A 24753-nucleotide genomic window follows, 5' to 3' on the forward strand; every position below is an offset into this window, starting at 1 on the left:
CTGGACAGTCAGGGCTGCTCGCATGCGGGTGTCCTTGCGCTTCAGGGCAGGGGACAGCAACTCACAAAGTTCCAGGAAAGTCCCCTTCCGCATGCGAAAGTTTCGCAGCCACTGGGATTCATCCCAGACCTGAAGCACTATGCGGTCCCACCAGTCCGTGCTTGTTTCCCGGGCCCAGAATCGCCGTTCAACAAAATCCACATGCCCCATTGCAAACGTGATGTCCTCGGCGCTGGGTGTCGTGGTTTCTGACAGCTCTGTGCTACTCTCCGACTTCAGGCCCTCACTCCGCTGCCGTAGCCTCCTCGCCTGATTTCTCTGCATCTGCCTCTGGGAAAGGTGTATGATAAGGTGCGAGGCGTTGAGAACGGCCACAACTGCAGCGATGGTCGCAGCGGGATCCATGATCGCAGTGCTGTGGCGTCCGCGCTGTCACTGATCAAAAAGTGCGCGAACTGATTTCCCGCCGGCGCTTTCAGGGAGGGAGGCAGGGCGGTAGTGACTGACGGATGACGACAGTTACCCAAAAGCACCCTCGCCACAATTTTTTACCCAGAAGCCATTGGGGGCTCGACCCAGAATTCCACTGGGCAGCGGGGACTGCGGGAACTGTGGGATAGCTGCCCACAGTGCACTGCTTCCAATGTCGACGCTTTCCCTGGTAGTGTGGACTGACAAAGTCGAATTACTGTCCTTAGTGTAGACACACACGTTCGACTTTCTAATATCGATTGCACATATTCGATTTAACTAAAATCGAACTACTCTCGTAGTGTAGACATACCCTGAGTAAAAGCTGCAGAACACGCACAGAATTGTAACAGTGCCTTATGAATTAGCAGAGCTATAGTCAGCAGTATGTGTAGCGCTACCTGACCCGTCAACATTACTATCCTGAAATCACTGGAAAGCAATCATCTGTGGCCCCTGAACCATTTGGCATTCATCTACAGAGACCTACTTGATCACTTAGTGCTGGCTCTCTTCCAACTAATAAACCATTAAAAGGCAAGCTAAAATGACATCAATATTTTCCATATAAGTAACTGCTGCAGTGTTATGCATGCCAAGCTAGTCCACAGGTCTAGGAATAGCCTGTGGGCCACACTACAAAAAAAAGTTTGAAGACCCCCTGCTATGACAGATGGAAGCTTTTCTTTTAGGATCAACTGAGTATTTCAATGTAAGTTTAGGGGAATATCCCTAGTATGCTGCTTTCACGTCAAAGCTAGGAACATACCTTGAAGCGGTGCTCTTGCGTACTCCACACAACTAGATCAGGAAGACCCCCTCTGCAATGGCGCAGATCTTTGGAGAGCCTCCTACATACACCACTTAGAAAAGGTCCCCCAAAGCAAGCCACTAGACTCTGCAAGTACATTAATAAAGAAGTGTCTTTATCTTGCCATTTCCAGTCTTGCAAAAGTAAGCCAACTTAATGCCATTTCTCTGTTTTCTTCTTTGCCATTTGCTTAACACATCTCACATATTCCCTGCAATTAGGCTCCTCCAACATTCCCAGCTTTGGTACAGGAAAACTGGCAACAGGGTTACAGAGTACGTCTATGGGCTGTTCTACACTACCGCGGTAAATCGATCTAAGTTATGCAACTTCAGTTACATGACTAACATAACTGAAGGCAACGTAGTTAGATCCACTTACCACGGTGGCTACACTGCGCTGTGTCGACGGGAGAGCGTCTCCCATCGACTTCCCTTATGCTTCTCGGGGAGATGGAGTACACAAATCAATGGGAGAGTGCTCTCCCATCGATTTAGTGTGTCTTCACCAGACCCGCTAAATCGACACTCACTGCATCGATTTCAGCGGTACCGATCTACCGGTAAGTGTAGACATGCCCTATGGACCAAAAGAGAACACTGGTTCAAGCACTAGCTTAAGACTTGGGAGACCTAGATTGCCACAGAATTCCAGGGTGACTTTGGGCAAGCTGCTTAGTGACTCGGTTCCCCATTTATCAAATGGAAATAACAGCACTTCCCCAACTCACTGGGGTGTACATTAAGCATTGTGAGGTGCTCAGATATTATGGCAATGGGGGCCAGACAAGTCCTTAGATTGCTAAACACATATGTGACTTAACACTAAGGGCTGGATTCACAAATGGAATCTCCCTTTGGCCCAGTGTTGAAGATGTTTCACTGTGGATAAATACTGAAAGAATCATTGGACCAGATTGAGAGAGAGCAAGCATGAGGATGACACTACAGGCTGATGGTTAGCACACTCAGCTGGGAGGTGGGAGACCCAGGATCCAGTGCTTCTGTTCCAATGACTTTTTAAAATTATTATTGCAAAGGAGAACAGCTTCAATAGGAGAGACTGAGGGAGCCCCACATGAGAATATCCCAGAGTTCAGTAGTTAGAGCACTCACTTGGAGGGGTGACAGATACTTATTCAAATCCCTTCTTGCCCTCAGGTGGGAGGGGGACTTGAACCAGGTGACTACCCTAACCAAAGCTATGAGGGAGGTGGTCCTCCCCACTGCCCAGCTTCTTGCCAAAACAGCACAGGGTCTAACGCCCTGAGAATCCCAAGCAGAGGGAGGTGCCTCCCTCCAGCTCAAATGTAGGCACTTATCTCCAAGAGGAGCGGGGCTTAGCACATGTCTCTCCCCTTGACATTCCCCATTGGCTGGCTTAGGTGAGAAACCACCTAGCATGCTGGCTTTTGCGAATCCCATTCTGAGATGCCTTTCTCCCCACCTTTCTCATTGTACAGGAGCCTAGGCACTGAACTCAGACTTTGTGAATCCCAGTGATGGTCTAGGCACCTACGAGTTAGGCATGGCCATACTCAGGGTCACCAGGCCTGAGTTCCTTCATGAATCTAGGCCTCAGGGTGATGAGATGTTTGCTATGTTACCTGAGCCTGCTGGAGAGAAGTAAACCGGTCCCAGCTAACTAGTGCTGCTGCTTTTCCCTCTTGAGCATTCCAGACATTGGCAATCATCTCTCTCAGGGTCTCTGAGGAAGCTGCGTGCAGTAGCTGGAGTCTAGATTCAATGGCGTCCTTCCTGTTCTCATAGAAGCTGTCAGTATACAAATCCAGGGGGAATGCCTGTATGAAAATGGAAACACACTCCTCAGTAGCTGGAGCCTGACAATTCAAGGGCACTTGGAGAACTGGAGATTCTGAAATTGTAAATGCTCTGCTTTGAATGTTGGGCTACAATTTAACTTGAATCCTACAGGTTTAAAGAAAAGTCATTTAAAAACACAGCAGTCATCGAAATCTTGATCTAATGGAATAGATTCCACTTGCACTTACACATTTAAGATTACTGCACCAAACACTAACCGCATTCAAGAGCCTAACATATTAGGCTAACGAACCACAGCATCTAATTAATGAAGAAGAGTCATTTCTAGGATCTTGCTAATTTAGCAATGTTTAACCTGAGGCTCCCCTTTTACCCAGACATATCTCAAGGTCCACAAGAATAGCTAAGAACTTAGGGCCCCTGGAGGTACTTCTCAACCGTTCAGGGTAATAGTCTGCACCAAGAATGTAGACAGAGAAGAAAATATTCCCCCTTGAAATGAGTGACAAAGAAAATAACAGTCTGGGGAACACGCGTTTCCAGAAGTATATTGAATTTCAAACATCACTACACACTGCATGGCATCGTGCCATTCCATAAGATGGGGAGAGAGCAATGGTTCTATTTTCCTGTTTGCAGAGGGAACAAAGGCTCTACAGAATAGATGGGTTTTCAAGCAAAAAAATCCCAGATCCCATGTTCTCAGAGTTCCCTCCTCCTATCAGTTGCCCATCTAGTCTCTCATGCCTGTGCTCGCTGCATAGTGACGATGACTGAAGTTTGGATTTCTGATTCACACTTCAGAGATCTGGATTTCAATCTTCTTCACTTTGCTGCTACATGTGAGCTCAGAGCAGAGTACAGTGTAGGAACAGGAAGCAGGGAAGGAAGAATAAAAGAGTGGGGGGAGAAGTGAGCTTTCAACCTCTTCTCTGCTGAGGCATCAGTCTCCTGCAACCTTTAAGCTGTGTTAATAGATGAAACTCGCCACACAAAGGGCCAGCTATGAAAGAGCTTTACAGACAGCGTTGTGTATGTTTAAATCATGAGTCATCCTGGTTATAAGCAGGTTCTAAGGTTTTTTTTAAATGGGAATGATGTGTGTATAACAAGATTAATTTTATAAAAGGGAATGGATTTATGAAAGGATGGGCTTCAGTAGAGTTTAAGAGGAAAGCTGCACTTGCAGAAATCATCGAAACTCACACAGACCACTCACTCACTGTATGTACGTTTGCACTGAGCTAGAATCGTGAAATTTGGTATATTCACGTATGTGCCTTTGAACTCAAAGAAAAGCTCACTTCCCATCAGAGGTCACCAAAAGATGAATTTCGAAGGTTTCAAGCATTCTATGGCCTTACATATGTATTAGAGGGCATAAGGCCTCCAATGTGGAAAAATGATGGACATCAGAGGTCTTCTGCACTAGTCAGATTTTAGTCAAGAACCATCACCAAAGGTAAGTGAATGCTGCACATCCTAACTGTGCCTGTCAGAGCAAACTACTATCAACTAGCAATGAAGAGCATTTCAGTAACAGGATACAACCTGCCATCAGATAAAACACTGTGAATCCAGAACAGACTGTAATAGATGTTTATCATAATTATCTATTTTTTTAAACAAACCTTTGGATAGAAAAAAATACCCTTCACAAATACCTGATAAGAATTTCTGAAAACATCTGGTATGCCATCCATGAAAATAATGTCCCACATTAGAAGGCTATAGAGTGTACTAAACGTGGACCCTTCTCCATGAATCCCTGAAGGACAAAAATCACATTCAGATTTCCAGCCATGGAAACAAAGATAGGCACATTTCAATCTCTGAATAGTTAAAGCAACCTCACCTGAAATACAGATTAAAATGTTCAGCAAGAGCAAAGTATCATGTTCAGGATTACACATACACCCCGTCATCAGATACTAACACTACACAAAATGTAGTAAAACACATTTTAATGGCATTGATATCATTTTCACAATTTGCTAAGGCTCTTTGTTTAATGCCAATACACTTGACTAAAAGAGTTAAATCAAAGCAAGACCCTTTTGAAGGTTACCAAATAACTATATTTTGGACATTTCAAAGCCTTAAGAATCTCGTCTATTACCCAAAACAAGCTACAGCGAAGGTTGGCTGCTCCATTCCATTTTAAAGGGGATTCAAAGGAATTTCAGTTTCATGGCTGGCAGCACACACTATCTTTCTGCAAGGCAGGAGTAGAGAATCTGGCAACACTCACTAATACACCATGTAGCATGCATGATGTCACTTGCTGCTCCACCATTCTCTATAACTTCCTCACTGATCCAACAGATGGTTCACTTGGTTCCCCACTGCATTGGTTGGATCTCTGGCTAGGACGAGAGTTGTTGCAAAGCGTAGCATCTTGGTTCTCCCTTGAGACATGATATTTTTAATGGCCGCCTACTCTGTTCTACTACACTCAGATTTTTACTGCCAAGATACAGATAAAACAAGAAAAAGATTACTAGTACCCTAATCCCTCTGAAACTGTGGGGATTATGGTAAATTTCACAAAATTATGAGCAACTGAAAACAAAATAAAGGAATCTGTTATGTGACCTTAACTAAAGCAGTTGCTGACGCTCTTGCTATAACAGAAGTATGTATGTCTACTGGTAATTGCAGTGACTCTGAAATGCCAGAAGACTAGGGGGAGATGATCATCTAGTCTAGATAATCACAATGGGATGTCTATAAAATCCTTTTCTATACAATTTCCTCAGTGGCACTCTTGCTCCTGCTGGCACTCAGCCACTTACAGTTACAGCTTTTGGAATCCCAAACTCCTACACATGTGTGAATTAAACTATTTTAAGTAAAAGCCTATTGATCTTGAAAGACAAGATGAGAAACTTCTAATGCACTTGGAGATCTAGAAAGATAAAGGAATATATTTTTTTCCATTTCAAAACTGCAACTGGGATGTGGAGGAGAAAAGGAATCAAAGTACAGGAGAAAGGCTCTTAAGTACAATTTCCAGCTACTTTTAGGAAGGAAAAAAAATCAGCAACTTTTCACTGACTTTCAAACAATGGGAGCATTAACTGCTAAAACTGGGTTAAAAGACTCTCTCTTTGTAGCGGATAGTCCATTCCTGAACATTATTGCATTGGTATAAGAGAATTGTTACTATTACCCTGATCAAAGCCATTCTGTCTGTAATGTGTTAACGCCAGCTCCTCAACTGAACACATGATTGTGGACAGAGTGAAGTCTTCTCCTTTCTCTTGATCATCAATGTCCTCCACTAGAAACACAGATTTTCCCACCCCTGTTTGGGGACACATCTTTCCTTTGATTGTAACCTGAATACATAAAAACAGCTAGTTAATGTCCAACATTAAAGGTGAATAGCCTTATTTAAGTATCTCTACCTCTCCTAAGGGATACAAAGCTCCCTAGCACTGCTTTTACAAAGAGAAACCAACTTTCAAAAAACAAGTGAATTATTGATCAGCTAAAAATAACGAATTCAGAGTTTAAGCTGCCATTTTCTTGACAGCCATTTGCTAATCGAGTCAATTTTTGGATGACAAATGAGACTCAAATTGCAAATGTTCATAAAGGAACCACACTAGCACAGCTTCTGGGTTGAAGGGAATGTTAGGAGTCAGGATACAGGGTAGACTCCTGACCCAAGTGAAGTCAATGACAAACCTTCCACTAATTTCAACAGGGCCAGGATTTCACCCATAATATCTAGCAGGCTGCACACACACAAAAAGCATTTAACTATGAAGTTAATCAAGAAGTAAATTCCTGCTCATCTTTTTGGCAAAATTTCCCAAAAATCATAGAATATCAGGGTTGGAAGGGACCTCAGAGAGGTCATCTAGTCCAACCCCCTGCTCAAAGCAGGACCAGTTCCCAGACAGATATTTACCCCAGTTCCCTAAATGGCCCCCTCAAGGATTGAACTCACAACCCTGGAGATGCTCAGGCCAATGCTCAAACCACTGAGCTATCCCTCCCCCAAATATTAACACACCATGGGACTGATCCTTGACCATTGGATATTGATTTACACCTGTGTACAATAGGTGTGATGTCCTACCACTATGGTTTAGTGTGCTTTACATCCACTGTGCATAGGTGTAAATGACTACACAGGGCAGGGGAGAATGAAGCACAATAATATCCATTCTAATATGGAAGTTCCCGCCTCCAATTGATCAAAAACCTGATTCTACCAGTCCTGCATTCTCACAAGCCCTTCAAAGAGGGCTAACAAACCCCCAATGAGGTTGGTAATATCTACCCACATGTTACACATGGAAAACTGAGACCCAGTGAGACTAAAAGTCATTCAGTAAGTCAGAAGCACAGCCTGGAAGGAGCCCAGGAAACTTCTGACTTCTGGGCACAGACAGCAACATTTTATAGCTTTACTGGTGAGCTGGGTCAGATCTACAGCTAGTATAAATCAACATAGCTTCATTGAAATCAGTGGAGCTCTGCTGATTTACACCAGTTGAGAGTTGGGCCCATTGTGTTACAGAATATATAATACAAATGCAGGGAAGTATACACCCATACACCCAGTTTCCAGGATTACCATCCCAGTCAGAAGGAAAGGACTGCTGGAATTGGTAGGTTCTCAGGAACCAGTAACACTTTACTCACATGTGTAACATCTTCCACAGTTATGACAGGCAGCTCCTGAAAGAGGCTCCTGAACTTCTTGCAGCTTGGTGAGTCTTTCAATCGCAGTGCACGCTGGTAGAGAGAGAGTCGATGGCCTGTGCGCACTAATGGATCTGACAGCCCTTTTCTAATGCACTCAATAGCCTAGGAACCAAGAAGATCTCAGGTAATGACCTGGGAAGAATATGTGAGTCTATTTCTACTGAGCCTTAATCTGATTTAAAGAGCACAAAGAAGGAAAGCAACAGAGAATAAAGAATGGTGTTAAAGGGGAATCTATTTCTTTTCTTACTCTTATACTGAAGAAAGTCCTTTTAAGTGATATTTTGCACCAGTGAAATAGCAGAAGACAGAGTTTCAGATTCTGATCCCAGTAGCACTAGAGTTACTCCCCATTTACACCAGTGAAACCCAAAACTAAAATCTTCCCCAAAGAGTACTTGGAAATGATAACTTCTATTCCATAAATGGATGCGATTCAAATGAAATATTTAAAGTGTCTGATACTTGATTCAAAAACTAAACTAAAAATGCTCATGCCACATACTTTTGACCAAGAGAAAATGTGGCCATGCTTTCCCCCACCACCCTAAACCACTGCAATGCACTTAAATGTACCAGTTAAGCAAACAAAAACCTGGAGAGGATCAAAGTAATCCATTCAGAGTAAGTGGCATGCAGGAACGAAGAGGAGCGTGCCACTGAACACACAGGATTTAAATGCATATAAATCTTGATTCCCAGCATTGCTCTCTGGTAGTAGCAGCCAGTTAATCGGGGCCAATTTTTTAACAAGGGTACCCAGCTACTTTAACAGCAGTTTAATTCAAGAACAGGTATGCTAGCTCTTGGTGCAAATATATGGAGGGTAAAACTGAGCTCAGCATAGGCCCTCTGCAGTACCAGGTTTACCATGGCGCCAGTGGCACCAGGCGCAGAGTCACAAGAGGCCCCGGCCAGCCCGTTCCCCCGGCCAGCTGAGCCGGCCAGGAAAGCTGCCCCTGCCCCGGCTCCGCCCCACCTCTTCCCATCCCTGGTCCGCCCCAGCCCCGCCCCCGCTCCTTCCCCCCCAAACCTCCTCCCCTGAGCTACATGTCCTGGGGGACTGCAGCAGGGGTCGGGCGTGCCCTGCACTCACCAGGTGGTGGGAAGTGAAACGACCTGGCCCCAGCCCGCTCTGCTCAGCATGGCTTCCAGCCGTGTCGCTGGTGAGTGCTGGGGGTGGTTCCCCCCTCCCCCAAAGTCCGGGAGCCAAGGGAGCGGAGCGAAGCAGGCTGGGGCTGGGTCACTCCACTTCCCGCCACCCCATGAGTACAGGGTCAGGTCCACCCTGCAATCACTGGACAGCAGGAAATGGAGCAACCCGGCCCCAACCTGCTCTGCTCCGCCACCTCGTGCTGGGGGACGGTTCCCCTTTGCCCCCAAGCCTGAGGAGGAGATGGAGCGGTGGGGAAGGGGCATGGGATGGGGAAGAGAAGGGGATAGGGGAAGCGGGGGCAGGAGAAAAGAGGCAGTGGGGAAGGAAGGGGGTTGGATGGGGAAGAGATGGAGCAGTGGGGAAGGGGAAGAGAAAGGGATGGGGGAAGCAAGGGCAGGGGACAAGGAGGAGATGGAGCAGTGGGGAAGGGGCATGGGATGGGGAAGAGAAGGGGATGGGAGAAGCGGGGGCGGGGGGGAAGCTGGAGCCCAGCATGCGGCATCCCCTTGGCAGAAGCTGGGGCTCCCCTGTTGACAAGCCCCACCTCCCCTGCATCTGTACCACCCTGATGAGCTCCCCCAGACACCCTCCCCACTGAGCCCCAACTACCTGCACCTGGACTCCCACCCAAATGAACTCCACCTCCCCTGTACCTAGACCCCCCCCACTGAGCCCCAAACACCTTCACCTGGATCCCCTGCAGAATCCCATTGCCCCTGCACCTGGAACCCCATAATGAGCTTCTGTGCATCCAGATCTCCCACTGAGCCACCCGCCCCCAAATTGCACCACAGAGAACTCTCTTACCCACACCTGGATCCCCCCACACTAAGTCCCGCTGCACTTGGACCCTGCTCACCCAAACCTGGTGCGCCTGGCACAGGGGAGCAGGGCCCCAGAGGGTTTTTGGGGCAGGCCTGGCCCTTGCACTGTGTCAGGGTCGGGTGCAGCCTCACTGCCGAGTCCTTGTCCCGGGGTGGGGTGGGGGGAGGCTGCAGGGTAATCTCCCACCTCCATGCAACCAGTGGCCTGTGCTCCCCACTGCCATGTTGGAGTCTCCACATTTATTTATAGACAAATAAATTTGCAGAATTTTAAAATATTGTGCACAGAATTTTTTAATTTTTTGGTGCAGAATCCCCTCAGGAATATGGGGTGCTGTGCAGCTGTGATGGTGGGACTGTGAGGAAGGTGGTGGGCAGTGGGGAGGTCTATGGGCAGGGGGCACTGGGTGAGTGATGTGGTGTGCAGGGTGCTGTGCAGTTGTGGTGGGAGGCCAGCGGGGGAGGTCTCTGGGAGGGGTGGGGGCATAGAGATCTATGGTGGAGGTCTCTGGGCAAGGGGGCGCTGGGCATAAGGGTGTGGCATTGGGCAGGGGGGCGGTGTGGTGCGAGCCCGCCCTCAAGGGGAAGGGGCATGCTGGTAGCACAGGGCTGGGCAGGCCAGTGGGAGTCTGGCAGCTGCGGGTTTGTAAACAGTGCCCTCCTGCAGCCCGCCCTTCACTCTGGAGACTGACCGTCCCGCCCCCCTGCACCTTGCCCCATGGGGGCCCACAAATATGTTCGGCGCCAGGCCCACAAAAAGTTAATCCGGCCCTGGCCCTCTGCACTACTTCAGTCTTACGAATGGAAAGGTGGTCTGAGGGTTAAGGCACTAAATTGAGACTTGGGAGAACTTGGCTCTGCCACAGACTTTCTGTGTGACCGTTGGCAAGGTACTTCATACTTCTAAGCCTCATTCCGTTCTCATCTGTAAAATGGGAACAATAATGCATCCTTTCTCCCACCTTCTATTTGTCTTCTATTATTTAAATTGTAAACTATTCAGGGCAGAGACTATATGTATATATAGTGCCTAGCGTAATTGGGCACTGATGAAAGTTAGGACTTGTAGGAGCAACTATAACACAAACAACAACAGATCAGTTGCCAGGCAGCTGCAGCCAGAGAGACAGCTCCATCTGCAAACCAGGGAGAGAGATTCTGCACCAGCTCTGAGTGGGCTGGTGCAGATGGGGTAGGAGAAGGGCAACTGGGTCACACTCTAGGGTTACCATACATCCGGATTTTCCCGGACATGTCCGGCTTTTTGGGCCTCAAATCCCCGTACGGGAGGAAATCCCAAAAAGCCGGACATATCCGGGAAAATAGGGAGGGAGGGGCCGGCGGTGTTCGGCCGGGGCCGGGGCCCGGCGGTACGGGGCCGGCGGTGCGGGGCCGGGCGCTCCAGGGCCCGAGCCGAGCCGGGCGGGAGACGCCGGGGCCAGAGCCTCTTGGCCTGGGCCGGCCGGCGGAGGGAGCCGCTCGGCCGGGGGGGCTGGACTGGGCCGCACCTCCTCGCGCCCCCCCGCCCCAGCCCCAGCTTACCTGCTGCCTACCTGCTTCAGGCTTCCCGCGAATCAAATGTTCTCGGAAAGCAGCGGGAGTTGGGGCGGGGGCGGGGCGGGGCTGAGGCAGAGTTGGGGCGGGGCCGGGGCCCCGTGGAGTGTCCTCTTTTTGGACACTTAAAATATGGTAACCCTATCACACTCAGACTTTGTCTACACTGGTGGCGGCATGTAGGGTATGTGTAGCTACATGCTACAGTGAACAGCAGGCTGCATCCATGCTGCAGTGTGTAGCTATACACATCAGCAAAAATCTCTGGCAGCAGGGAAAGGCTCTCAGCAGGGAGCTGCAAATCCTCTCTCCACTGCCTCCCCTTGTCAGAGCCTTTCCCACTCCTATCAGTGGGGCGGCAGCAGGACACTACACCGCTAAAAACAGTGTAGGCGAGGAGGCGCTGCTTAGGCATACAGAGAGCCATGTAGGGTATATACCTTAAGGTTATGGTGTGTCTTTACTCGCCAAAGCAGTGCCTCACCATCTACACTCTATGTATATTGTTGGTGGGGGTGGGGGGAGAGAGAGTGCAGTGTATGTATTCTATACCCCAGCATAAGTGTAGACATAGCCTTAGGGTGCTGAGCTACAAAATTTGGAGCACACAGACTTCTGCTGCTGGCTGCTTTATCACAGTGATGTCTCATGCACCAACAGCAGCACCTGCTTACTGAAAGTGGGTGGAGGTCAAAGGCAGACCCCCTGCAAATTGGTGCCACTGGTTCCACCACAGTCTGCTGCAAATGTCTGCCTAAAAAGTGCCTGAGAACTCTGTAAGGCCTTATATAATCATTACATCCAAACTTGCTATGCCATTCCCAAGCTGTTACATTTCTCTCCCTTGGCCACCTGCCAACTAATCACTTAGAAATCCAAGGACTGGTCTCCATGGACACGGTGTCTCTGAAAGCCTGATTGTATCAGGCAGCTAGAAAATGGCAAGTTTACCCACTGCACAATTAATTTGCTTTTATAAACTCATCCCATGGAGGGGCAAGGATGTCAGGCAAAAGTGGACCAAATCCCTCCCCGATGTACTTCCAATACAGGCTCCAGAGTTCCACACAGCAGGGATAAACATGGCCCACCACATGTCCTTTACAATGCCTTATTCTGGATCCTAACTTCTCACTCAATCTGAGACTGATGGGCTGTGCTTTCTCTGCATGGATTTTGGGTGCAGTTCAGAGTTGTGGCATGGGAACTCTAGGGCTAAGGCATGGGCAATGTTGCCCCTGGAAGAGCTGTTTGTGGGGAGTGAATCTGGGATCCCTAGATCTAAAAGCAGGAGTCTCTACTACTTGAGCTAACGGACCAGGTCAATTAGCTCAAAGGTGGTAGCAAAGTCAAACCTCTGTACATAGTCTAGCCACTAGGAGGCCACAGAGGGTATGTCTACACTGCAGCTGGGAGCGTTGTGTGGAGATTGTGGCATCAGCGGAGACTCGTAGGCCAACTGTGCTCAGGCCCAGGGGGTCAGGTGGGTCCAAGCTCAGAGAGCTAGCCTGAACCTCAGCCAGTGCCACAACAGCTACACTGCTATTTTTAGTGCTCTAGCTCAAGCCAAGCTAGCAGAAGTCTGTCTCCCTGGGTTGGGAGGCACATTCCCAGCTCCTGTATAGTGTAGATATAGCTAGAGAGCCATACTGGGTTACCCCGGCTTCCACTTGCCAGAAGTTCTGCCCCCCACGGAGCAGCAAGTAATGAGGCCAGTTCTCTCTGGGCTTTGCTGAATTTAACCCTTTGGTGTGCCATTTTCCAGGTAATAGTAAGTTTACTATCTATTGATCACACTCTTCTCATACCATTTCTACTATGCGTTCAGAGCACTAAGCCCACAATTCTCTGGGTTGTCCAATGCAGGCCCTATTGTTGTACAGCACACTAGGCAACACACCAGTGTTCATTCAGTTTGTGAGACTGCTTCTTCTGGCACCTCAGGACTCTGCCATGCTTCTTCACAGCCCATGGTCCATCTACAAGGCAGACTGGCATGATGGCACTTATCTCCCACAACCTGTCCAAAAAGCCACAATTCCTCCAGCGAGTGAAAGCAAATGGATAAGTGGCCTGGCAGACTTACAGGGAAAGGAAATAAGGCATCCAAGCCTGCCCTGAGGGTAAAAGCTACCCCTGCTTCCCATCAGGAACAGTCTATCTAACAGCTCCCGCCATAGCTCCTTGCCTGAGGAGCTAAAGAGGCCTCCTTTCCAGCTGCCTCTCCTCAGCACGGGGGCAGGGATTTTAACAGGAATACCCCCAAACACTGAGGAGGATCCAGAGTGAGAGCCCTCCTCTGCAAAAGCTCTCCCTGCCTCTCTGTGGACCATGAAGCAGACTGGCTGAGCAGGCACTTGACTGGCAACTACATACAATCCCTGAGCTCGGAGAAATTCTCCACAGTGATAGAAAAACAATGCTGACCAAATATGAATCTGTTCATCCCTCACCAAGCCTCAAATGGTATGTCTGCACTGCAATGTAAGCCCAGAGTTAGTGGGACTTGAGTCAGCTGACCCATGTATTTTAACCCTATATTAAGACACTTCTAACCTGTGCTTGAACCTAGGGCTCTGGAGTCAACACCGGAGCATGCAGACGTGAATCAGAACAACCATATCCCAGTCCCTAGCGCCCCCCGCCCCAAATGTCACTGCTCTAGCCCTAGGACCATGGTGTACTGTGGGAAAAACTTTATTGCCCACCTTACACAACACTAGGAAGCAGCGGGCTTTGCAAAAAGTTTGATCGGTTCACTCTCCACTGCAAACTCAAGAGGCTCTCTGATAATGTGCTTGCAGATTGGTGATCAGAAGAGAATGGGTTAACACTGACCTGAGCTGCTATCATTTGCCAAGGGAAGGGAGGGGGCTTCCTTTTTCAGTTGAGTGGATTGCTGATTGTTAGGATAGCGAGGATTAAGGAAGCAGTCCCATGAAATTGTGGGATACTTCTGGCTGACTCCCAGGCCCGAGTCAAGCGGGGCTGCGTCTACACTGCAGAGCAATAGGACTCGGACCCTGGGTACCAGCTTAACTCGAGCTCGGACCCTCCAAGGTCCTGGAACCTGAGTTAGCACAATTGCAGTACAGATGCCAGGGGGGTTAGGCTTGAGCCTGTTCTTATGCTGTAGTGTGGACATACCCAAAGACAAGTCCTACTTCACAAGAGAAGCCTATTAACTACCCTTGGGAACAAAGCGCTGATGGCAGGTCTAGACTAAAAATTTACATCAGCTCATCAGCACCAATGCAGCTGTGCCACTGTAGCACATCTGGTGAGGACATCTAAGCCGACAGGAGAGAGCTCTCCCAACGCCTTAATAACTCCACCTCTGTCCTCCTGCCAACAGCACCGTCTACATGGGAGGTTAAGGTTGGTATAACTGCGCTGCTCAGGGATTTGGATTTTCCACACTGAGGAACGTAGTTATACAGAAGTATGTAGTGTAGACCAAGCCTAAGCCTCTTACAGTGCCTTCCCAGCACTCCTGCGCATATAAAATACAAGCAGTGTTTTTAACACCTAGCTAGTACTGTTCTCCAGCGTAGAGCATGCAGATAGGGGATACCTGCTCATTGCGTTTCAAGTGCTGGTGTAAATTCAGAGCCAGTCGATCCCACCATCGTCCTCTGCTGTCTGTACAATACACTTCCTGAGACAAAAGATACTGCAGTTCTTCCACAGCTTCCTACAGCAATGCAAAACTCTTCTATTAGATGACACAGGAAAGCAAGCTGAAGTATCATTATACAATTAAGCCAGCTACGTTGCCCATAGTGCAGTAGTAACACAGTAGTATTACCCTTCCAAGTGTCTTCCCTCCTCCCCCACACTGGCTACTTTAACTCTCAGCAATTCTCAGCTCAAGTCCTTTTTACCCTTTAGCATCCCTTTCTATAACAGCTCCTACGAACATATAGAGAGTCATTTAGACTTACAGATCAATTGCAAAGAGGAAAATGCTTTCCCCCCTTTTTGTTTCATTATGATATACAAAGAAGGCCTGAAAATTGCTTGCTTGTTTTTTGGTTAAAGTGGTTTTCTTGGTGTTTTTCTTTCTTCTATTATAAAGTTGTGTTCCCTGGCAGGGACCTCTTAAGCTGGAGATTCTTAGTCCTCAACTGAAGAGACAGAGCATTTCAGAGTCAGCTTCTCCCCCTGTCACCCCACCCAAGAGTTTTGCTTTACAAGGTCTTAACAAAATCCAATGAAAAGAAGATATCTTTAAACAGTATAAATAACAATCCCTCAGTGTTAGACTCTTGCCATATAATAATCCCCAAGTGGATCTTCCACAGAGTCTTCCAGCTACAACAGGGAAGTCAAAACCTAATGTTGTTATGCAAGAAAAGAAATGTTGAAAAAACTCTTCCAGGCCTTCCTTATAGATCCTCATGCAGGAAGAAAAACGGCACACTGTTTTTCTCTTCACAGGTTACCTTTAAGCAAAGCTGCACCAGATCCTATCATCTCTAAAGCTACACAACAGATAAAAATTTCATTGACTATTGCAATGTCAAACCCTTCTACAATATTCCTGTGAACTGTATCATCAATGAGGTCTGACACTGTAATATAATGTACTAAGACTGCCACCCAAGGAAAATGTAAGGATTTTCTATCTGAGAACCAGCTATTGTAATTTCATTACAGAAACATTAGCAATTAAAAATGAACCACTGTCTTGCACCACTGCTTTACCTCATACATATGAAGTCTCTGCAGTATTTCAACCCCTCGAGAGAGGATTCTTGTATACATCAACCCAACCGTAAAATGTCGCAGATACTCTGGTAAGTCTCTATGGCATCTTTAAAAAAAAGAACGCATCAGAGATCATTTAAATAGGAATGACTATCAAATCATTCAGACTTTTTTTTTTTTTTTTTTTACAAAGCACACAAATAGTTGAGCACTTATAAAAACAAAATAACATTAAGTATATATAAAAATGCAGTAAAAAGAACATCAAGGTTGCAAAGTCTGCCACTCCAAAATTCACAAGTGACAGAATTACGGTGGCTGGTGCAATGGTTTAATATTAATATTTTGGCAGCCATGTCCTTGGTTCAACAACCAATGAAACTAAAGATTCACATAACATAGGTCAGTTAAAAGAAAATTTAGTTCCACTATCTTTTTTATTTATTTATTTATTGTTTTTGTTTTTTACTTACAGGTGTTCTCTACCAAGACAGACAATCAGCTAGCAGACAAACAGCTGGACAAAAGGCCACTGGCTGAAATAGCCTTTCCTGCCCTAACAAATTTATTTAACTTACAGATATTAGCCATCTTTTTTTGATGGCATATACTATTCAAGGGCATGATATTAGTCTCACTGAAGAGAAGTTTTACCACAGTCTTCAACAGGAGAAAGATCAAGCCACCAAACGACCCTCCATGAATATGAGGTTAAGTCAGTTGCCATGAGAATGAATATGATGGCAAACACAGGGCTATGGTTTTCAAGATATCATCAAGCTAGCAGACAAATAATTAAAATGAAACCTGATGAAGGACACTTGAACAACAATACATGTACGTTCAGTTCTCAGATCTTTAGTAACGGTTCCTAAATAACACCAACTTGGAAATTTCAGCAGATGAATAACCAATATGTTTTCCCATAACCTTTACAACATTACTTTGTTCTTTGTGAATTTTAAATTCTGCTGATTGCTGTTTGCCTAGCAGCCATAAACACAAACTAAGACAAGTGAAAAATAGATTCTTGTTCTCCTTTATTTTGGCATGTAGGATACGGAGCTGTTTCAGTGCTTTATCTTTGTCTACCAATTCACTCTGCACTTTTACATAAAAAGTCTCTCCAATTTAAACCATTTAAAAGCTAAACAAATAAAGCAAGAAGTTCAAAGCTTTTAAGAACAGTGAAACTGCTGAATTCAACAGGCTCCAGTTAGAACACAAGAATACAAACTTCCTTCAATAGGAGCTGCATCAAAGATGAGATCATGTATCTGCTAGTTGCATGTGAATTTCAACGTGCATTTCTGCTTTAGTACCTCAAAGAAGGATGATTTTTCAGTTCATGCCAGGTTTCTTTTGCACACATATAGAGATATTTAGCTTCTGTCCAGTTCCCATTAGCCATTGCAGTGGCTACATCATTTGACAAATGAGCAGCTGTTGCATATCTAACAAACAAAAAAACCCAAACCACAAATACAAAAATAAATACCAGGTGCAAAGAGAGTTTACAGTTAAAAATAACTCATTCCCTTTATACAATGTTATCTGATTCCCTCCCACCCTCATCTCCCAAGGCATTTAAAAAAAAAAAACCCCTCAAGGCCAACTTTATTCCTGGAGTATTCTGAAGTGAATGGAGTATACATCAGGGTGCATTAAGTTTAAAATGTTTTCTCTAGTATAAAACACTTATATCATCTTCTCATTGCTCTAGGAATTCATTCTAACAGCAGGCATTGCAATTTAATGTGCAGCTTTCATCAGTAGATGACCATGAAGCAATGAGGTAAGCTACTCTGGTTCAGAATGTAAGGCCACTAAGCATTACAAATTTTGGGAGGGTTCTTAGTAGACTCTATATTAACTAACCACAAATATACTGTTGTGTGTTTTCCTCTGGTCTTCTATTTGCCCTACAATTTATGGCACTAGCACAGATAAAATGACATGGTATAGGCAATAATAGTGCTTATCTAGAAATAAACACATGGGTGTCATTGCTGCATTTCACATGCTGTCTCCATAAATCAGTTTCCAGATAGCCAAAGTTCCTCCTACCTGATGAGATCTTCTCTGTCCTGGAAGATTGCTGTTTTCCTATTTACTGTGTAACTGGGAAACACCGTACGACCCATGTTTACCATAAGCAAGGTGGAAAGCTGGCCTTGGCCACCACTAGCTGCTTCCTCATCCTCCACTGAATCAGTCAGTGAGAACAGCAGTAAAACTCGAGAAAATACTGCTCGGGGGCCTTTACAGACCCTGACAGACTTCCCAGAAAGGTCCTTAGCCCTAGAAGCCAAGCAAAATGTTTATCCAGATGTAATTTGCTTCCAAACCAATTATTATACAGCTTGATTTTCCCTACAGTATGAAGGAGCTTGAGAAACTACATAGTATACGTGGTCTCTAATGAAAAGCCAGATATAGGTACTTAATACATAGCAAATATAACGTTTCAGTAAGTGAAGTGGAATAACTTGACTACATATATGCTCTACAAAAAGTAAGATTATCTCTCTGGCAACGACTTGCTGTGTAACTTTGGACAAGTCAACAAAAATCAGGTCCTAAAGTGGAACACTCAAAATTGAAGGCACTGAAAATCAGAGGCCATTTTTGAAAATACATCCTTTCACTTCTCTGAGGATTTGCAAGACTTAATTCATTAACGTTTACCAAATGCTTTGAGATTTTCATATGGAAGATTTAGTAGAAGGGCAAAGCATTATTATTATTATTATTGAACCTACGTTCAAATTTTATATTTAAACTCTCATTACAGGTTTTCATTGAAGCTGACAAGAATCTGGAAATTCAGCATCAAATTTAAAATGCAGTCCCCACAATAATGTGTGATTTTTGCTGAGATACTATAGTGCAGGGGCAGGCCCAAGCCTCGGCGCCCCCCCGCGGGGCTGAAGCCAGGGTTGCCAGGCCATTAAAAATCCGGTCAGCTCCACGCAGTTCCCAGAGGCGACCGGCATGTCCTAGCGGCCCCTAGGAGCAGGGAGGATCAGGGAAGCTCCATGCGCTGCCCCCGCCCCCAGCACGAGCTCCACAGCTCCCATTGGCCAGGAACTGTGACCCATGGGAGCTGCAGGGGCAGCGCCTGCGGGCAGCGCACAGAGCCCACTGGCCCCTCCGCCTAGGGGCCAGACACGCCAGCCGCTTCCGGGAGCGGCGTGGAGCCAGGGCAGGCAGGGAGCCTGCCTTAGCCCCGCTGCACCACCGACCGGGAGCCACCTGAGGTAAGCGCCGCCCAGGCAGAGCCCACACCCGGAACCCCTACCCCCAGGTCGGAATCCCCTCCCGCACCCAAATTCCCTCCCGGAGCCCGCATCCCGAACCTCCTCCTGCACCCCAACCCCCAGCCCTGAGCCCCTTCCTGCATCCCAAACCCCTCATCCCCAGCCCCACCCCGGAGCCCGCACCCGCAGCCCTCACCCCCCCTCCCGCATCCTAACCCCCTGCCCCATCCCTGTGGGTCAATGGCCCCTGATAGAAAAAAGGTTCCCCATCCCTGCTGTAGTAGATAATTCTTCGATCACAGGACCTTGAACAGTATACGATCTTGTATATTCTACATATACAAAAGGTAGTCAAAGTATGGCAGTCTGGCTATTACTGTGAATTTCACTGATTTTTCTTTTCAATACAATGGTACTTAAAAGAAATGTAGCTGCATACACTCTTGAATACAGTTTACAGATGAAAAATCCAAATAAAAAGAATTTAAACAATTGTCTAAATACATATCTATCTGCTAGACCACAGGGCGACAACCTCTGGCACGTGGCTCGCCAGGGTAAGCACCCTGGTGGGCCGGGCCACTTTGTTTACCTGCCGTGTCGGCAGGTTCGGCCGATCGCGGCTCCCACTGGCCGCAGTTCACTGTCCCAGGCCAATGGGGGCTGCAGGAAGTGGCGCGGGCAAGGGATGGGCTGGCCGCAGCTTCCCACCGCCCCCATTGGCCTGGGACGGCAAACCTCGGCCAGTGGGAGCTGCAATCGCCCAAACCTGCCGATGTGGCAGGTAAACAAACTGGCCCGGCCCGCCAGGGTGCTTACCCTGGCGAGCCACGTGCCAGAGGTTGCCGACCCCTACACTAGACCATCATATTCTTCCCTGTATGTGAGTATTTAAACAATTATGGAAATGGTAGTTACTCCATAATCCTAAAGGTGCTATTATTTTAAATCTGAACTCTGGTCCTGTGGAGAAGTAAAAAAGATCTCATACTGATTCAAGGGGAAGTATAAATGGTGGTGACAGTCCAATCTTAGGTGAGTAAACTTGTACAGTAATGTAGATGCAAGAAAAAGTGCTTTAAGACAGATCAGTGGAACTTAAAGGTAGCAGTTTCATGTACGACTAAAGTAAGGTTAGGAGTCTTTTGTAGTAAGCAACATTCTAGTACGGGTCTGTGCCACAGGCAAAATCCTGAAGCCTTTACATGAAACGTGTGAATTCAATAGGACTACTCACCTGCAGGATCAAACCTATGTCATAAACTGCCACTTACTTCAATAGTTTTATACCTAGCACCCAAAAAATATTTAGACAAGAAAAGCACACAAAGGACAAAGACATATTATATCACTTAACATGTTAAAAGGGGCATAGGGAGAGAGAGAGAGAGAGAGAGAGAAGAGAAGAGAAGGAGGGAATTACAAGGGCTATTTTAGAAGTAAGGAAACTTAAGGGGAAAAACCATCCCCCAACAATATAGAAGCTTTAGCCTTCTCTCTTAATAATATGAAAATCAAGAAAAAGGAAGGCACAGACACATGTAAATACTGGAAACTATAATGGAAACAGCAAGACAACAACAAAAATCTAGACCATTTCCTGTCTTTATTAAAAGGTGTCGGTCTCTCAGGATTCAAGGCTTCCGGAAAGAGATTCTATAGATTTTCCCAGTAATGAGAGCAAGTCTAGAAGGCACAAATAAACTTGTTGAAAATAAATTTATATACTGATTCTTTTAAAATAGATGCTAACAGATCCTACCCAACTCACAAGTGTTACTGTAACTGAATTTCTTTAGCTATCAGCCACAATTACACAGTAACAATGCTGTTTCCACAATTCGTTACTCCTGAAGGTTTCCAAAAATTTAATGCAGTGCAACGCTCAAAGATGCTTTCAAGTTCTTATTTTAGTAATTTTATTGTTATATTTTTACACTCCCCCGCCTTGTTCGTGATTACCTCTTGCAAGCTTCAAAATACCATTTCTGAACACAGGCTCAGTCCTGCCAATCACATAAGCAGTTCTGTTGAGTTCAATGGCACTGCTCACATGCATAAATGTTTGCACTATCAGGGCCTATCTTTGCCCTTTACTGTTTGGCCAGTGTAGATTCCGCGCACCCCACCCCACCCCATGTTTTTTGAGACTAAGCTAACACTGGATCTTGTGATATACTGGTAATACCCACTACAAAGAAGTAACCCCTTCCCATGGTGACTTCCTCGTCGCTGAAGTAATTCTACCTTAGGCAGGGTTGCCTTACAGGATTTTTTTTCTTCACCAGGAGGCCTTTCAGAGGTTGGCCCATTAAATTTGGCAAAATCAAGTTACTACAGCCCTAATATGGCCATTTTGCAACTTGGCGTTGATAGCTTCATCTTTTTGACTTCCAACTACATTGCTGAAGATTCACATTCTCACAGCTCTGCTTCACTGATTTTCTTAGGTACCAGGACCATATGTCTTGTCAGATGAGAAATCAGGGCTCCAAAGTAAAGCAATTTTCCTCAGCTCCCATATTAAGTCAATGGCAGAGCTGGGAACAGATTCAAGGTCTCCCAATCACTAGTCCCCTGCTCTTAATCTCTAGACCTTGTTAGAGTCAATTAATACATTTGTTAATAACTGTTGGTTAATTTGTGCTTCTCAATTCATTCTGTTCAGTTTCTGATATCATCACTATTATAAGCAAACCGCCTACAGTAAGGCATTAAGCAACATGACTAGCATCTATTACATGATATTCTGTCCTTCCTTCTCTCCTAGGGGGAAGACTGCATGTTCTAAATACACTTTTATTAAAGCTGTGCTGTGTGTTTATATTAGTGAAGGTAGTCCAAAAAAATGGAAAGTGATGACATTTGAGGTGGTTCTCTGATCCTGCAGGTGTTCATCCACAGTTTTGGACCAGCCCCCAAGACAACGATGCCTCCTCCAGAGACAAACTTTATGCCCTTGAGGCAGATAATTTCATTGTGCCAGAATAGTGGGGTCGTTGACCCAGGTCCTTATACCAGAGCTTGAGGCAATCTGAGGGCTTGGCTACACTTGCGAGTTACAGCGCAATAAAGGAGCCCCGGGCGCACTAGCTCGCTACCTGTCCACACTGGCAAGGCACATAAGGCGCTCTGACTCCGCGGCTACAGCGCTGCTGGTACTCCACCTCGGTGAGTAGAATAACGTTTGCTGCGCCCCTGCTGGAGCGCCGCGGCGCCAGTGTGAACGAGGTGTTGCATTACTGCGCTCTGACTGACCTCTGGAAACGTCCCATAATCCCCTTAAGTCAAGTGGCCACTCTTGTCATTGTTTTGAACTCGCTGTAGGAATGCGGATATGCCCTTTCAAAGCTCTGTTTCTGACAGCTGGCTGCTTATCTGCTCCGGGACAAAGGAACCATTACTGAGGAATGCTGCTTGCTTTGAGTGAGAGAGAGAGAGAGAGAGAGGGGTCTGTTGCTGTCTGAACTTACAAGACAGCATGCTGACATGCTCTCAGCCCCCCAAAAACCCACTCTCTCTCTCTCCACATACACACAACACCCTCCCTGTCACACTCCACCCCACCCCCTGCATTTAAAAAGCATGTTGCAGCCATTTGCATGCTGGGATAGCTATCACAATGCACTGCTCTTTGTGGCTTTGCAAGAGCTGCTAATGTGGCCATGCCAGTGCGCTTCCAGCTGAGAGTGTAAACCCTTGGCAGCGTTTTCCCTGCTGTGGTCTCCAAAGGCTGGTTTAACTCCCAGCACTCTACAACTGCAAGTGTAGCCATGCCCTTAGTGGTATCCTGAGCCCACATCATTAAGCACCTTGAAGAGAAGGACTCAGATCTTGAACTCAATGCAACATTACTTGGCCAGTCAATTGGTGTTCAGTGTAGAGAGCAGAGGACAGGTTGATGCGCTCTTTTTGTTTGTTAGCTCTGGAGAATCACAGTAAAATTACTAGGATCGGACAAAGTACTGTCTGTCTATTTTGTGTGGCTTTGGGTGGTGTTATTTTAAGTTCTCATCAACAATGGTGAATTTAAAAAGATGAAAATGACAAGTAATAAGGATCTAGTGAAATTTTCAAATAATATTTGGCAAATTTTAAGACAAAGTGTTGATCTTAAATTACTTGAAAGCTTTAAAAAAATATCATACAACAACTGATATCCACATTAGGTAGACTAGAAACATTGCAAGATACAGCCTAACCAGACACAGCAGTAGAACAGCAAACTGTGTATTGAGGGCAATAAATTCTTCCTCGGTTTTATTACATTCCATTATATTGGGATTTAATGTAAGGTGTTAAGACATTTCTTTAAAGTAAAATAGGACCAGCATATCCAAATCACTGAGAAAACTTCAGTTGATAATACAAGTAATTTTTTTAGCCTCTCTTTCTATTTATTGGATTCCATATTCCTAAATCAAGTCAGTATGCAAATGTCAACCAAGAAAGTTCTCTGCTCAAAATTATAATGTAGTTCAAGTATCTAATATCAAAGAGTGAAACTGAAATCTCATGGGAGGGAAATATTTTCAAACGGCAGTATTTTAAAACTGGGTTACACTTGACAAACAACTGCAGCTCCTGAAGACAAAGCTATTTTATTAGCAAAATCAGTCGCAGTAGCCAATGTTTTAACTGACATGAAGTGCCATACCTCGGGTCGTGGCACTTTCATCTATTCTCCAGGCTAAATGTAGTGAAATGTTGCCTGAGCCAAAAGCTAGCTATTCTTTGCTACCATTAAAATATATGTAACAGGAAGGGGAACAGCAAATGTCATATTGTAAAGTGCCAACAATGATTGAATCTGCTTCTATATAGCTAACGTGCATGCACGCACACACCCTCCCCCCCCCCCCCAAAGTATCACAACACACCACAAAACCTTCCTGGTCATGAAACCTTGTAAGATATTAGCTAACTTGAGTCAGCTTTGTGTTTTTTCTCCTCCCCCCTCCAGAAAGGGGGCAAGAAAACATTTTGCTTCAGATAATAATTCTCCTTCCGTAACTAGGCAATTCCAAATCTCCTCTTCATCACTGTGACCCTCAATGCCAACTAGGGTGACCAGATGTCCTGATTTTATAGGGACAGTCCCAATTTTGGGGTCTTTTTCTTATATAGGCTCCTATAACCAGGGCCGGCTTTAGGCCGATTCAGCCGATTCGGCTGAATTGGACCCCGCGCCAAGAGGGCCCCGCGCTGCAGCTCTCCACCCCGCCCCCAGCTCACTTCCCCCTCCTCCCCTCCCCTGAACGCTCCACCCCCTCCTCTGCTTCCCGCGAGAAGTCTGAAAAGAAGCAGGGGCGGGCAGGCAGCACAAGGTAAGCTGGGGTGGTGGGGGGGCGAGAAGGGCTCCGGGGAGGCGCGGTCCGTTCCCGCCGAGCATGCAGGCCCCAGCAGCTCTGGCGCGGCTCGGGTCTGGCCCGGCACCCGCGGCGCGGCTCGGGTCTGGCCC

The 24753-nt window shown here is 46.3% G+C and overlaps 1 protein-coding gene across 8 annotated transcripts in view; it reads right to left on the reverse strand.

Moving 5' to 3' along the window:
* The window catches only part of FAN1 (FANCD2 and FANCI associated nuclease 1), a 51221-nt gene that overhangs the window by 6221 nt on the left and 20247 nt on the right, over window positions 1-24753 (reverse strand). For 7 of the 8 annotated variants that reach the window (XM_024193126.3, XM_024193130.3, XM_024193127.3 and 4 more), the window contains 9 exons: window positions 18100-18333; window positions 17355-17486; window positions 16030-16138; window positions 14897-15016; window positions 7726-7890; window positions 6239-6407; window positions 4731-4834; window positions 2889-3083; window positions 1241-1369 (listed from right to left, as the gene is read on the reverse strand). In XM_024193126.3, the coding sequence (XP_024048894.2) occupies window positions 1241-1369; window positions 2889-3083; window positions 4731-4834; window positions 6239-6407; window positions 7726-7890; window positions 14897-15016; window positions 16030-16138; window positions 17355-17486; window positions 18100-18333 (1357 nt within the window). The remainder of the gene's footprint in view (window positions 1-1240; window positions 1370-2888; window positions 3084-4730; window positions 4835-6238; window positions 6408-7725; window positions 7891-14896; window positions 15017-16029; window positions 16139-17354; window positions 17487-18099; window positions 18334-24753) is intronic. The other variant, XM_024193128.2, reaches the window with a different exon arrangement.

Source organism: Terrapene carolina, unplaced genomic scaffold (assembly GCF_002925995.2).
Source record: "Terrapene carolina triunguis isolate 2854851 unplaced genomic scaffold, T_m_triunguis-2.0 Scaffold67, whole genome shotgun sequence".
In the NCBI taxonomy this organism is placed as follows: Eukaryota; Metazoa; Chordata; order Testudines; family Emydidae; genus Terrapene; species Terrapene triunguis.